Source organism: Mobula birostris, chromosome 18 (genome assembly GCF_030028105.1).
Source record: "Mobula birostris isolate sMobBir1 chromosome 18, sMobBir1.hap1, whole genome shotgun sequence".
Taxonomy (NCBI): Eukaryota; Metazoa; Chordata; class Chondrichthyes; order Myliobatiformes; family Myliobatidae; genus Mobula; species Mobula birostris.
The window spans coordinates 35151739-35168616 of NC_092387.1; the positions used below are offsets into that span (position 1 = coordinate 35151739).

At 40.2% G+C, this 16878-nt stretch overlaps 1 protein-coding gene across 7 annotated transcripts in view; it reads right to left on the minus strand.

Moving 5' to 3' along the window:
* washc2c (WASH complex subunit 2C) overlaps positions 1-16878 on the minus strand; it is a 58872-nt gene that overhangs the window by 13003 nt on the left and 28991 nt on the right. For all 7 annotated transcript variants that reach the window (XM_072282476.1, XM_072282472.1, XM_072282473.1 and 4 more), the window contains 6 exons: positions 8891-9003; positions 5954-6052; positions 4980-5093; positions 3354-3476; positions 2297-2475; positions 634-730 (listed from right to left, as the gene is read on the minus strand). In XM_072282476.1, the coding sequence (XP_072138577.1) occupies positions 634-730; positions 2297-2475; positions 3354-3476; positions 4980-5093; positions 5954-6052; positions 8891-9003 (725 nt within the window). The remainder of the gene's footprint in view (positions 1-633; positions 731-2296; positions 2476-3353; positions 3477-4979; positions 5094-5953; positions 6053-8890; positions 9004-16878) is intronic.

Genomic DNA, 16878 nt, shown 5'->3' on the forward strand with positions numbered 1-16878 from the left:
ATCTATAGACATCTACCTTCTTTTTGGAATTCTCTAAACTTCCAGTTCCCTTTCTTCCTCAAAACCCAACTCTCTGACCAAACATTTGATCCTTTGCCCTAGTACATGGGCAGGTATCAAAATTTGATTTATGCGAATCCTATGAACTTAGAATATCTGTACTGTGTATAAATGCAAGTAATCCAAGAACCTGTTCCTGCTGTGCAAGCCTAATTAGCAAATCTAAAGGCTAACTGATAGAGAGAAAAGAACCCTCATGAATATATCATGCCACTAATTATCAGCGATCTCAGTGTTAACACTCTTAAAGTACTTTTTGTTGTAGTTACTACACTGTACTAAAATGACGATGAGATGCAGTGGCAGCTTTGCTCCAGATTCTGTTCTTACTGAGTACCATGACAGCACGCCCACAGAGCTCAGGAGCAAGTACTAGGTCAATCTACCAACTGCTCAGAAGCCAATGACACGGCTCTACCACAAGAAAGCTTGATTCTGCAATGCATCTAGATCCAGGGTCCAGTCACGAATAGAGGTCATCGGTGTGGTTCTAGGACAAGGTATAGGAGCTCCTTTTATTAACAAAAACATTTTTCAGTCAATAGCTTCGTATGGCATTTTAAGTGTTAATACCTGAGCAGCAGGTTTGCTGGCTGCTGGCTTAGATGCAAAGAGATCATCTTCATCATCATCTTCAAACAAAAGAGAAACTTTTTGGGGCTTTTTTTTGCTAAAAAGAGAAAAGCAATTAAAAATAAAACCTAGGAGGAGGACAGAAGTTTCTTTCCATTAACATCCAAACTACTTAAATGCATTCAAAGTCTCAGCCTGTACCATTGTTCTCAAACTCAAACATCAGGGAACAAGGGGAAAAAGGGAGTTGAGTGCCGTGGATATTAAACGGTAGTGTAAGGAAGGGAAAGGGCATGTATGATTAACGATGACATGTTTTCAAAAAGTATGCCTTTCTTCAACCAAGAAATGCCTGAAGACTAAAGTACCCTTAATTAATCAAAACACAACAGTGGACAGACTACAAGTGACATGGTCAATGTTTCTAGATATCTAAAGTCAGTAGATATGACGGAATCTCAATACAAAAGACAAGTAACAAGTTGGCTGTTTTACTTTTAGATCCATAAATAACACAAAGGTGTAAAAACAACAACTGTCGGAATTTAGACTGAACTAGATAATTCTGGAAGGAGTCCTGATGAAGGGTTTCGGCCCGAAACATCGACTGATTACTCCTTTCTATAGATGCTGCCTGGCCTGCTGAGTTCCTCCAGCATTTTGTGTGTGTTGTAATTTTGCAAGTCCTGCGTTATATCTCGTGCATTAAAGAAGATAACCAGATGTCCTAGAAACGTAGGTGTTTTCTGTAGATCAGTGGTCCCCAACCACCAGGCCACAAAGCATGTGTTACTGGGCCGCAAGGAAACGATACGAGTCAGCTGCACCTTTCCTCATTCCCTGTCACGTACTGTTGAACTTGAAATAACCTACCAAATCATACCAAATAACACATAAAACCTAAAATAACACTAACATATAGTAAAAACAGGAATAATATGATAAATACACAGCCTATATAAAGTAGAAATAATGTATGTACAGTGTAGTTTCACTTAACAGAATCCGGAAGATTAAGCCAAAACCGATTTGTAGGAAAAAAAAACGGCACGTACACGCATGCGCACACAGGTGCCCGCGCAAGGCTTCATGGTCATGGTAGTCTTTCCTGAGGTAAAGTGTCCCGGGATTTGACTGCCACTTTTGTCTCTTATTTGGTAGTGAGAAAGTTGGCAACCCTACTTGAACCCCTGCCCCCCGTCGGCTGGTCCACAAGAATATTGTCAATATTAAACCGGCCCGCGGTGCAAAAAAGGTTGGGGACCCCTGCTGTAGATGGCTGGTAAGTCCAAATAACACAGCACATGCTCCCCCATAAAGCATGTTGCATGGGCAGCAATACTGCGGCCTGGATCATGGTACTAATTTTGTTGTCTTGCTTTCCAATAGTGATCATTTTCCCTTCTACTAGTTAAGAGTCTGCACAGCACTGCATCGTTCCTGTCAATACTATGCACACTATCACCGCCAGCAAGACAGTGCACCACCCCGTGGCTCTCCCAATACATGACCTTTATTTGCAAGGGTAGCTCAACAGAACAGATTCTTTCCAGAGGAGGTTATCACTATTAAATTCTTTAAGCACCCTACAAAAGGAGGCTACATTTCAAACTACATACTCAATTTTTTACTATGTGCTTCTAAAATAACTCCCTAGTCTCACCTTTCCTTCCCAGAAACACCAAACAAGTCCTCCTCCTCAGGATCATCAAATAGACTGGTCTTCACTGCTTTTGAGGCTGCAGCAGCCTTGGGTGTCACCGCCTTTGTTAGCGAAGTCTGTGTGCCCGCAATATCCACAACACGCTCTGTCACTGGCGAATTTGACCCTTGCCAGTCACCCTGTAGTGAAAACACTTATTAGCAGCCAATTGATTGAGAAAATGGGCAAGGTGTGCAGACAAACTCGTCCTGGTGTGCTGGAGAAAGGGCGATTAACTTAAAGGAAAACATTAATATGCCTAATTGTTGAAAAATTGATTTTGTGATAAGGGAGAAAATAACATGGATTTTCAATACCTTTAAATTTGGTTTGCATCTCAGTTGGAGAGTACAGTGTTTATTTTACAGGATCCAGGGATCCTGTGAAGAGTGATTAAAGAAGTCTACAGCAAAGGTTAAGAGTATTGACAATGTCCAAAACTATGAAAGGTTATAAGTAAGGAATTGTTTCTCAGGCAGAGGAAGCCATAACCATACATCAAAAGTTGAAGATAGTTTTTAAAAAATCCAGGGGACAGAATGCTGACTTATTGTGTCAAGGACAATTAACAACTTTCCAAAGGAAGTTGAGTATTTCTGGAAGGCACAAATTGCAGTGTAGTTGGATTAATTGGATTATTTTGCAAGCAATGATAGTTGCAATGAATTAAGTGGCCGCTTTCTGTCCAAATTCAGGCTTACAGCATGAGCCTGAATGACAGGCAACTACAGGCTGTAGGGATTAGCACAAGTTGAATTAATTAAGACCCAAGCATTGCAGTAAGATTGCTAAATTCTTGCCATGATTGGGGGGGGGGGGGTGTTTAATGGACAGACGAGAGTTAAAGGAATAATCTACCATGTAGCCGAGATTCAAGGTTCACTTTTTTATTACGTGAATTTTGAAACATACTGTGAAAATGCTTCACTTGATTCAACAACCAACAATTGAGGGTGTGCTGGGGGCAGCCCACAAGTGTCACACACATTCTGGTATCTAAACAGTCCGGTCTCCTTACCTCATCACTGTCAAATAATACAGCGGATTTTAAATTGCTGGGTGCAACCTTGGATTCATTCTGTTGCTGAGATTTCTTCGATGCAGAACTATCCCTTGAAGAAATGGCACTGAAGAGGTCACCCTATAAAAACCCAACATAATCTGAAGGCAAGAACAGCCTTGCAAGAGGAAGCTCTTCCACTCATTCAACATTCACATGCAATGGAAAAACAAATATTCACTTTGCCAAAGTTACCCAATGAAGTCCTACTCACAGACTATCTGAAGCCTGTGCAACCAGCGAAGGTTCTGCATCAATCATTATAAGCTCAACATAGACACCACTCATTAATACAGGTGAAGTGTAGCTATTTATCTGAACTTTTGCAAGTCAGTCACCTTTACTTTCTAGAATTACCATAACTGGCAAAAGGACGAGAAAGATGCAGATATAAAATGAAAATCTGGCAAATTACTAGGATCTGGAATGATTTGAAACTGTGATGAAACTGACTGAAAAGCATAAAAGATGTGTGAAATGAATTTTTTTTAAATGTAGGATTACAGAGAAACAACAGGGAACAGTTAATAGGATAGCCTTTTCAAAGGGCAGAAAGCCCACTTTTGTGTTACTCTCAGTCCACAATTTCACAGAGTTCAGCACACACATACTCAAAATTGACATCTTAAATACCTTATTTAGAGAGGCTCCAGGATAACAAACAACTGATTACGCAGCAAAAGAAAAATCACTGCTCTTGTCCCATGGAGCATGTACCCAGCCTACCTCCCACGAAAAATATATCTGGGATGTTAACTCAATCAAACTCTACAGAAAGACAACTGATTGATGGGTAAATAGAAATACAGGTAGAGGTGTGCTGACTGAATGAAATAACTGCACTGTACCGAATACCAGCAGTATTAGAATGGTAGAAAAGTCTTCCATTAATCAGTGGCATGTATGTTCCCTGAATAGACTTTGGGTGAAAAAACTCTTGACTCCTTCATTGAGAAATGGTATTAATAGATCTGAAATTCTTGTTTTGGCTATGCTTTCTGGTGGCTGAACTATAGGCTTAAATATTAAGCAAGGTGAACTTGCAAGACACCACCAGCTTAAGGCAGAAGAACAGAATAATTAACAGGACCACCCCTTTCAGTGTTCACTCCAACATATCCCATTAAGAACATCAATACACAAGTATTTTCTTGTGAACTTAGTAATTCATAAATATACAGGGGAAAAACACCTGTTTTTTAAAAACCAGAGTACTGCATATCCTCTCCCTATAAAATTATCTAACAATACTGGAAAATTTACCAAGGCAGGAAAAAAATAACAAGAATGACAAAATCTGAAGAAACAAAAACAAATGACCATGTCTGAGGAAAACCATGTTTCTCATTCAGGTGAGGATTTCTGAAGTCAGATCAAACTTACAGCCCACTTGAGCCCAACCTTTAGATTTCAACCCTAACCTCTCAATGAGATTTTACAGAACCCCCTTCCAGTACCGGTAGACATTATTCAATTAAGAATGCATTTCTGGACTAACAGGATTGCACAATTAGGACGATTGTTGATAAGATGGCATTTTTTAAAAAAGATTTTTGTACAGAATAAAAAGAAAAAGATATTTACCTCCTCATCATCGTCATCAAAGAGTGAGATTGGAAGTTGACTGGATTTGGTCTTGCTTCCTGATGACTGCTTTGATTCATTTTTTCTGGTGTTTTTGCTTGGAAAAACTAAATCCTGTCATGGAGTGAGAGTGAATCAAAGGTAAACAAGGACCCTACTGAGAGACTGATTGGTACAGTAGATAAAGAACTATCTTATTCCAAAGTTATTAATAACTTCATATGTAAACAAATGCAAAAAAAAAATTATGGAACAGACAACAAAGATCCAAAGTTTGATCCTCATTCTATTTCAAATGAGCTCATATGAGCTGTAATGCAAATGGTTGGTGAGTTCAGATGGCGGGGGGGAAAACAAGCATGTCTGGCTGCACCCACTTGATGTCTGTGATGCCAGATGAGAATCTGCCTTGGGTAAAGTTTTCAATTAGGTTTGAAAAAAATATTCTTCCAAAATGTCTAATTAGTGCAACCAAGAAGCATACAAAGTGATTAAACCTTCGTCTGTTTTCCTCTTCACTGGTTTTAAGTTGAATATTTCAGAGTGGCATAGCATTTGACAAACAAATGAAAGATTTTTCTGCTTGAAGCCATATCTTGCATTAAACACTGATCTGCACGTCCAAGATACAGAACTTCACAGACTGAGGCAAATATTGCAATACACTTTTCTAAAACATCTAGTTCAAGGAAAGCAAACAAACGAAATTTTCTGCAAATAAAAATACTTAAAAGTAGACATAAGCAGATCTGTGGAAGCACAAGCTACCCACTTACAACATCACAGGTCTATATTTGGTAATTGGTTTATTATTGTCAATTAGACCAAGGTACAGTGGAAAAATGATTTCAAACCATCATTTTTCAAGGGAACGCAAAGGGGAAATAAATAACATAATGCAGAGTATAGTGTTGCAATAGCAGATACATCCATGTTCTAATATTATTTAAGAATCAATGCCTTATTGGCCTTACCTTTGATTCATCTTCATCAGAGAAAAGACCAGAGCTGGTCTGGGACTTTTCACCAAGCAACGTCGAGGATTCGAGCACTTCCGTAAGTGGTCCTGCATTCTTGAAAATTGATTAAGACAAATTAATTTCCCCAACTCTATCATCACTTCCTTCAGGCTACACCGTACACAGAGCTCACGAGTCTGATTCATTCACAAACACTCCATCCTGGTTTGGGAGTTGCTATTGGAAACTGACCCTTAGTGCAGTTTCCAACTTCAAAAACCAAACTATGAATGTCAATGTTGTACAAGAGGAGGGTTTACTGCTCAGGTAGGAAGCTACACTAGGATACATCTCTGCTGCTTTGAGATCTGCTCAGACACTAGCCACAAAACCAACTGAAAGCAAATAAATGCAGTTGCTTGAAATCTAAAATAAAAGCAGAAAAAGCTAGAAATACCTAGTACTGTACACGAAAAAGAAAAATAGTTAACTATTCAAGTGTTCTGAGGAAAGGTTTTGATCTGAAACTTTCACTCTTGCTCTTTTCAGGATACATCCCGACCTGCTGAGTACTTCCAGCATTTTCTTCTTTCATTGTTCATGTAACAGCGCATCTGAACAAACCCATTAGATTGTTTGATACTTTCTCTCCAAGAAAGTACCGGACAATATAATGGGTGTGTTCAGATATCCAGGACTCACACGCAATAGCTTGGTAAAATTTCTACCACTTTTCTTCAAATGACAACTTGGAAATCTTCCAGCCCACAAGCTGTACTGTTCAATCTCTCACAAGTCTATATCCAACGTTTCTGCCCCAATACAGTTTACTCAATTCAATTCACCAACTTCCTCAATATCAGCTGTCTTTCTCTTTTGAAAGATTGACCATCCTGAGCTTCAATCCCACTCAGAGCAAAAATGTCAAAACTTACAGTCTGGATTACCCCACTAGATTTCCAGGAACATGACAATGTGGAGAAATATTATCGTTGGAAGGAGTAGTCCCCATGGGCAAGGAATCTAGTCATGGGGCAGCAGAGTGATTAAGTTACTAAACCTGCTGCCTCACAGATCCAAAATCCTGGATTTCTAGAGCTCTGTGATTGGCATTTATGTGCTGTCCCCAACACTATGTGCATTTTTCTTCAAGTGCTGCCATTCCTCCCCACATTCCAAAAATGTGGCAAGTTAATTGACCACTATATTTCCCACAGAATGTTACTGAGTGGTCAAATTTGAGGGGAATTGATGGAAGAGTTGGGTCCAAGTGTTAGCTGTTTTCTTTGCAGCTAAACAATTGTCAGCTTGCATTTTATATGATTACTTCTATACAAGTAACTACTTAGTATACTTCTCACTGGCCACCGTATGCAGTAGTAGTGTCCCCTAGTGGCTACATTTGAATTATTATGGAAAGCTCCAGAAGCTTCTCTGACGCTGCATATTCAAATAGGGGCATTCTAATGGGCTGACTCTTATCTGCAAATTTAAATGGATTCCATCCAGTATAAATCAGCTGACTGTGCAGCAGCTCCATCTTTGTCATTTTGCTTCTATCTTCCTTCACTTAGTAGACCTCAATCACTTTGTTTCCAAATCTCTTTGTTCCATTAATGCTCAAAAAAATGATTATGAAGCAACAAGTTTTGTGCCCCTTTCCTGACTTCCAAAAGAACCTTGGATTAAAAACCATCAGAACCCACCAATTGGTGTAGTCAGCGAGCATGACTGCAAAGTTTTATGGACTTGGAGGAATTGCAGACTAAGTGGAAAATTTTCGGCATCTGAACTAAATGGGAGGTAAAAGCTTCCTCTCCAATTCCAAATTGTCTGAAAGGAAAACTAGTTTAAACTTCAATACATCATCGGGTAGAAGTCAGAGAGGAAATTACTACATTGCTATTTTACATAAAAAAAAACAGATCTGTAAAAATATTGGTTGTGATCCATTTGGTACCTAGTACAACTTTGGTTGTACAATCCATTGGTAGCAATCTGTCAGTATTTCCAGATTGCGGTCAAAGTAATAAAAAGCACCTGTGAATTAAGATCAAATCAAAATAATGGCCAAAGTCATGAAACCTACTAACAGCTGTTAACTGAATAGAACATCTCAGTTTGATAAAATTAATGTAAAAGTCTGGATAAAGCATACCAACGATATTAAATTTATGCCTGAAGAAAAGAAAAAACCTCAAATTTGTGACTTAAGATATAAGACCATGTAGTCGGTTTGATCAAATGTGCGGACGCATGAGAAAGTTCACAGGGTGAGTAAAGACTTTTATTAATAGATTGGGAAAGAATCGCAAAACTTGTGATGAACTACAAAAACAGCATGATAAAGACAGTAAAAATTGTAAAGAACAATAGTCTGCATTAACCCAACAGTTCGTAAAAAAATAAATAAATAAATCAGCATATGGTACAGGATTGAGAAGCCACTGCAACAGCAGGAGAGAGACTGTTCAATATAGGTGATATTCAATACAGACTGTTCAATATAGGGGGTGTTCTCCATGGAGGGGTGCCAGAAGTAATGGCAATTATTTAATTGGCAAGCCCTTCTCCTTGGGATCAACATTTGCTTAACAGGTATAACAACAAAATTAATAACATCGAAACATAGAAAACCTACAGCACAATACAGGCTCATCGGCCCACAATGCTGTGCTGAACATATACTTACTTTAGAAATTACCGAGGGTTACCCATATCCCTCTAGCAATGTTGATATTTAAATCATGGCCACACATTTGGTTTGGTTCTCCTCCTTTACTACTGCCTCCATTTCCCCTCTGTCCTCTGCAATGATTTGGATTTATTATCCAACGATAGGCCCAGCATTGCAGACCATGAATGGGTTAAGAAAATAAATGTAAAATTGTTGCAAAGCTGCAGTTAACCAGATGTTACACTTCATGCACGTATTCTGAAGCAACCACTCACCTGCTGCACTCTTGATTTCTCTTTGGGTACTTTTGGTGTGACACTTGTCTCAAAGAGTCCACTGTCATCACTATCATCAAAAAGAATTGTAGCTGGCTTGGGTTCAGGGGCAACTGATAAAACATCAGAAAGAAAAACAGACTGATTAATTATACTGGAGTTACTGAGTATGTATGCAATTCAACTGCATTAATCAAATATTCTGAAAACTGTCTTAATTGGTTAATGGGATTTTAAACTTAACTGTTACCTACTGAGGGGCACTGGATCTTTGTATTTCCTCATTGTTAGGGGGTATTCTAGAGTTGGGAAATATAGCAAGCATTAACTTCAACAACCAATCTTCAGACCTGAACATGGATTGTAGATTCAATTTAAAATGCAACCCTGAACAATAGTTTCCAGAAACTGTGGACACCAGTTGATTGCAAACCAGACAATGCTGATTAACATTCACTTTGGGTGTCAGAAGTGTGGGTCTGAAGAAGGAGGTGTGTGAAACTATATGTAATTCAAAGGAAGCATAGTAGATACATTGTAAATATAGAATTGTCCTGCTGTTACCTTTGATCTTTAGTGTACAAAATATCATGTAATAGTGGATCAAATAGGCCCTTTCCACCAAGTGTCTCAATGTGATGCCTAGTGCTCATTTTTGATGAATAAAACACTAGATCTACTAGCTTCAGTGTCTCTCTAGTGATTTTGTTCACTGGCATGGTGTCCCAAATAAATGAAGTAAATCTCGGCTATTTTCTTGAGTAGTTTTTGTTCTTTAAGAGTTGCCCCAAAGATGCTGCCTTGATTAACCGATGGCCCAATTAACTGGAATCCACTGGATCTAATCAGCCTAACATGGCAGCAACTCAATGCATAAAAGCATGCAGACATGGTCAACAGGTTGTTATTTTTTTTGGACCGAACATCAGAATGGGGAAGAAAGGTGATCGAAGTGACACTGACCATGGAATGATTATTGGTGCCAGACAGGTGGTTTAAGCATCTCAGAACCTGATTTCCTGAGATTTTCCATACACAACAGTCTCTAGAGTTTACAGAGAATGGTGCAAAAAACAAAAATCATCCAGTGAGCAGCACTTCCGTGGGTGAAAATGCCTTGTTAACGAGAGATGTCAGAGCAGAATTGTCAGATTGGTTCAAATTGACAAGGTGACAGTAACTCAAATAACCACATTACAACAGTGGTTTGCAGAATAGCACCTGTGAATGCATAACATATCAAACCCTGATATATTATACATTCAGTGATGGGCTACAGGAGTAGAAGACCTCACCAGGTTCCACTCCTGTACCTAACAAAGGGACAAGTGAGTGTATATCATGGTTCCTTCAGTGCCACTGTATCAAAGGCACAAAAAAGCACACTCCTCCACCAAGCAGTACTGACTGCAGGTCTTCACCATATGTAATACTGGAAGTGGAGAAGGCACATCATCCAACCTGCCAGCAAGGGGGTTGGCAACAGAAACGAAGGCCCTGGCAGAAACTCTTACTGAAAAGGAATGTAAAATAGCCTAGGTATTTTTTCCCCACCAGTGAAACCTCATTTCTCACAACACAGAAAATCCAATACCAGATCTGGAGTTTGTAACTAGCTACACGCACTGAGACCTCATACGCTAAACTGAGCCTTTTAAGCCATGAATCAGAGCAACAGCCAGAGGATAGATAGCAAAATGGCACATCGCACTTTGCTTCAAATTTGCACAACTCATCAGGCAAGCACCAGCTGCTGCAGCTCTAAAGGAAGACTAGTTAATTCTTGAGCTCAAAATAGTACTTACTTTGAAAGAAACACATACCAATAGACAAACTAGGCGTTAACATCATCTTAGATTTCATGACTCTTCTGTTTACACAAGTATTCAACCACTAGATGTCATCAAACCACAGATATCGTATTTTTGCATTAGCAAATGCAAAAAAACGAAAACAAGTGCAGACTCTGAGATAATACCCATATCCGACAACCACACCAATTCTCGACTAACCAAACATCAGACGAGAACACCCCTAGCAGGACTGGCTTTTCAAACTCCCCTATTATGGACCAGGAAAATGAAGCGCTGGTGGTCACCACCTTCAACTACCTCCCGACGCACATCATGGACGTTTACCCTCGGCTTTATTAGGTGTGAAATTTCAAAAATTTTGCCAGGCAGTGATCAAGAAAACAGAGTTCCCAGTCAAGTTGGTGCCTGGTTTGAAAACTACTTGAGAATCCTACGTACTACACCTGTCTTCCTGGATGACACTAATCACAGCTTTGGTGGCAGTGAGGATGGGGTGGGTTGGGGAGGAGAGGTGCTATAGAGAATGTTATTCAAAACTTGGCAAGTGACAACACTGTATTTTGATGAGAGTGCTTAGAGTGAACGCAGAGTGGGATGCAAATCAGATTGGTTGCTCTATACTGGTTGGTTGTACCAAGACTTTCATCAGAAGCTTTTCAATACCTGTCCTTTAACGATCATTGTGCTGTCACCCAGTTGCCCCTCCCATTTCCCCAATTCCAGTACAACAAGCTAACATATTCAGGAAATAAGCCGTAGTATTTTCCTACATCCTGACTAGGTGACTGCACATTTTGCCTGCATTGAGATCTCTTTACCTCAGATTTTCCTATTCAATTCATCTATGAATATCCAGCTACACTATTTATAATGGTGCCTGTGAGTCATCAAAAAAAACTTGGATACTTGGCTTTCCATCCTATCATCTTTGCAGCATATAAATATAGACACAACACCAAGAGGTCATTTCTTGCTAGTTTGAATATCTACTTTTCATCCCTACTGTTCAGTTAATTTTCTAGTCAAGTTAGTAGTTTCCAAGAGGTTTGATTTCAGCCAACATTCATTTATCAGGGACTTCTCCCAAGTAACTTCTGGTAGTTGACAGAATTAAAAACCCACCAAGTAGACTGCTGCTCATTGATGTTAGCCTGAAGGGGTTTACAATGAGCCAGTGCCGGCAATTGTCATTGGGACTCTTGAAAGGTTGGCGAATTGGTCAGTTTAGATTAGTTTGTTGTCATATACATCAGGACGCAATGAATTTCTGTGCTCATGTGAAGGTCACAGTGTAATAATAGTGACCAGTGCAGAATTGTGCAAAGGTAGTAATGTAAACTGACAAGTAGTAGAAAAAGGGAACGTTAGGGTGACAATACCAGAATAACCAAGAGAGGTGGAATTGTGGAGAAGAAAGTGTGAAAGAGACGACTGGTTCAGGAATCTGATAGCAGTGGTAAAGAAACAGGTCTTAAGATTGGCTGGGGAGGCTTTCAAGCTCCTATATCTTCTCCCAAAAAGGTAGGGGAGAGAGAGAGAGAAGGCAATAGTCAGGTAATCAGGGTGGCAGGCATCATTGATGATACTACCAGTCCTGAAGCAATGCACCATGAAGCAAGTGACAGATCTGTTATGGACTGGCAGCGTTAACCACCTTTGGCAGATTCCCTCAATACAGAGCAGAACAATTACCACACACCAGGCTGAGGTGCAATTTGCCCGGATACTTTCTCTAGCACATCTGTAGACGTTGAAGGGACTCCCCACGGACAAGTATCTTCTCAAATGCCTACGACAGTACATTCACTGATGTGCTTTCTTGCCACTGCATCACTGTGAAGGGACCAGGAGAGGTTTCTGGTGATATGGTTGCCTAAAAGCTAAGCTGTCAACCTACTCTACAGCAGCTCCACTGACGGGGTTGTGCTCCTCCCTCCAATTTCTTGATTAACAACCCCATCTTTTGCCTTGTTAAAGACTAGGTTGTTGTTCTGACACTATGATATATGGTTTGTGATCTCTTTCCTATATTCCATTTTAACATTGTGGATCATCTGGCCAATAACAATGGCATCACTGGTGAGACAAAGATTGAGCTGGTGCTGGATGTGGCCATTTACTTACGGGTATACGGGGAACTGAACACACACCTCTGGAAGCACCAATGTTAAGGACAGGGTGGGTGAAATACTATGACAAATTCTAACCAACTGAGGTTGACAGTCAGGAAATGTAGAAGCCATGCAGACAGGGGCCCAAAAGGCCAAGGTCCAAGAGTTTAGAGTTATTCTAAACAGAAACTACTGTGCATGGAGTTTATTGACCTCACAAAGCCCTTGACTCAGTCAACCGAAGGTTTATGCAAAAATCCTCAATTCTTAAAAATTAGCTTCTATTCCATACCTCCTGCATGATGACATGCAAAAGTTGTGATCGCAACTAACTGTCCACTGCAAACACAATCCCAGAGAATGAGCAATACTACAGCTTCCTTCAGCTTTCTCTGCAACAATGTTGTAGTTTTACAGTGAACCTTCAACAGACTCCTCAGTGAAGTCACTCTACAGGACAAACAGAAAACTGTTCAAGTTTTAATGCTCTCCACTCCAGAACATCGCTTAGCAATTCATAACATGCAAACACAACAATATGGATATGCAGAGGCAGTGTGAAGGCATTGCAGATTCCTTCAGTAAAGCATACAGTGAGAATGGGCCTTATACTAAAAACAAATGTCTTCCACCATCCTGCCCTAACACACAGCACCAAACGTCCTAACACCAAAGATACAGAGTAAAGTTCTGAAAACACAGATCAAGATTTATGCCTTGAGGCCACCTCCCAGCAGAGAGAAACCAACTACAAAGTCAACCTTTGCCATCAATGCATCAGCACCACTTCAGAAGACTTCAGGAAGACGAGTCTGAAGACCAAGCCTACAAAGCTGGCACTGGGCAGCAATATTCCAGAGACCGAAAAAACCTGGAGATTTAGTGTGTTGTAGAAAGATGGAGATTGTGTGTTCCAGACACCTGGAAAATCTGTATAGAAGATAGCTCAGTTCAACAAACCTAATTAACAGGACAGAACAACCAAAAGCTTTTCCCAAGCCAATATCCATACCATAGAGGCTTTGATCGCACTCAACCAGCTTCAGTGGGTAGGACACCCTGCTCACATACACAACACGAGACACTCATGTAAAACACCCTATATAAGCTCCACCATGGCATGCAATTTCTGGTTATAGAGACTATGTTTTATGGACGTTCATAGAGTTTCCTCAAAACACCCAACATCCTCTCCATGTCTTGTGAGTCCCTAGCCAGAGATCATGTAAAATGGAGATCATCCAGGAGACATCAAGCACCTCACAAAAGGATTGTGCAGGAGCTTAAGATGATCACCAGGAGAGCACTTTACAATTGTTCTTGCTCTTTACAGTTCCAGGTAAGATATACTTCAATGGTTAGAGGGTATGACCGTTTTCAGCAATTGGATTACACTAGAGAAGCTGATGTTGTTCTCATCAGAATGAAGAATATCAAGACCTGATAGAGGAATACATGGTATTCCCAAAGAGGGTAAATAAAAAGAACTTCCATTTGCAGATGCATTATAAATCAGTAACACAGATTAAATTTTTGGAGGAGAGGTACAAGGTAAATGAGTGAAGAATGAAAAAAAAGTGCTGGAAATAATCAGTAGATTAACATTCTATACAGATAGAGAAATGGAGCTAATGCTTCCCATCAATGATCTTGTTTAAAAATCTTTGATAAATGGTCACCAACCTGACTGAGAATTTCCAGCATTTTGTGTTTAAATTTCAGATTTCCAACAGATACAGCATTTTACTTTTCAGCAAACAGGGAAGTTCCAAAAGACCAAAGAATTTCAAATATAAATTGAACAGGCACTAGAAGTAAATTAATTTGGAGTTCAAGAGGAACAATCTGCTGGAGGAACTCAGCAGATCGAACAGCCTCTGTGGGGAGGAATCGACATTTCAGGTGGAAACCTTGCATTAGGAAAGTGTAGGACCAACAGAACAGACAAGGCCTGATGGGCTGAATAGTTACCTTGTACTTCATTGCTTTCCTATTGTATCCATCCTGTTTCTCCTTCTTCTGGATATTTGAACAGCCCCAGACCTAACTACAGATTCAGGTACTTTGTTTTACCAGCATCACACAAAATCTCAGAGAATCACTTAAACAATTTGACAGCTAGCCACACTGTACAGCTTGCAGGTCGAAGATGGCAACTTCAAGGAGTCTTTAAAAGAGGGAAACTAGAGACTGTCTCTACACTACTTTTGTTTTCGAGATGCATAGGTCATAACTGTTATTATTGCAAATAATTAGCAGTCAAATCTAGGTAGAAAGCTGAGAAGCAGGGCCTCTAGGGTAGTAATCTCTGGACTGGTGCTTGTGCCACGCACCCAGTGAGGGTAAGAATAGGATGATTTGTCAGATGAATGCGTGGCTGAGGGTCTGGTGCATGGGCAGGGTTTCAGATTTCTGGAACATTAGGATCTCTTCTGGGGAAGGTATGACCTGTACAAAAATGACAAGTTACATCTGAATCAAGGGGGACCAATATCCTTGTGGGCAGGTTTGCTAAAACTCTTGGGGAGGGTTTAAACCAGGAGTTCCCAACTTGGGGTTCACAGACCCCTCTGTTAATGGTACAGGCCTTGACATAAAAAAGGCTGGAAATCCCTGTTTGAACTAATTTGACCTGGGAAACAGGAGTAGGGCTGCGGATTGGCATGCAAGCAGAAGCAATGTGTAGTGCGACTGTTAGGGAGGACAGAAGATGATAGGGCAAAATTGCAGTCAGTGAGTTGAGTTGAAATGTAACGGGGACGGAAACTAAAAAGGTAACGAGGGCAGGACTGAAGGTGTTATAGTTGAATAGATGCAGTAAACAGATTAAGGCAGATAATCTTGCAGTGCAATTAGAGATTGGCTGGTACGATGTTGTGGGCATCACTGAGTCATGGCTGAAAGAATATTATGGTTAGGAGCTTAACATCCAAGGAAACATATTGTATCAAAAGGACAGGTAGGTAGGCAGAGGAGGTGGCGTGGATCTGTTGGCAAAACATGAAAACAAATCCTTAGAAATGGGCGATATAGGGTAAGAAGATGTAGAATTGTTGTGGGTAGAGTTAAGGAACTGCAATACAACTCCTGATGGGAGCTATAAGCAGCCCTCTGAACAGTAGCCAGGATGTTTGCTACAAATTACAACAGGAGATAGAGGATGCAGATCAAAAGGGCAATGTTACAATAGTCATGGAGGATTTTAATATTATGGTAGATTGGGAAAATCAGGTTGATGCTGATTTTGGATCCCAAGAGAAAATTTGCAGAATGCCTATGAGATGACTTTTTAGAGCAGCTTGTGGGTGAACCCACTAGGGGATCAGCTGTACTGGATTGGATGCTGTGGAGAGAACTGGATTTAATTGGAGAGAACATAAAAAAATAGGAGCAGGAGCAGGAGCAGGCCATCTGGCCCGTTGAGCCTGCTTCGCCATTAAACAACATCACAGCTTGTCATGGTTGATCTGATGGCAGAGTTCAAGGTAAAGGAACTCATAGGAGGTAGTGAAGATAATATAGAATTCAACCTGCAATTTGGAAGGGAGAAGCTAAAGTCAAATGTATCAGTATTATAGTGGAGTAAAGGGCATTACAGAGGCATGAGGGATTGGAAGGAAACACTAGCAGAGATGAAGGTAGAGCAGCAACGGCAGGAACTCTGGAAGCAACTCAGAAGGTGCAAGACAGATATAGCCCAAAGTAGTAGTATTGGAAAGGCAAGATGACACAATCTTGGCTGACATGGGAAGTCAAAGCCGACATTAAAGCAAAAGAGAAGGCATACAATAGAGCAAAAATTAGTGGGAAATTAAGAGGATTGGGAAGCTTTTAAAAACCAACGTTAACCACCTAAAAAGTCATAAAGAGAGAAAAGATGAAGTATCGAGGTAAGCTAACCAATAACATCATAGAGAATGCCTAAAGAGTAAAGAGAGGCAAGAGTAGATATTGGACGACTGGAAAATGACACTGGAGAAGTAGAAATGGGGAACAAGGAAATGGCGGACAAAATTATTAAGTATTTTGCATCCGTCTTCACTGTGGAAGACACTAGCAGTAT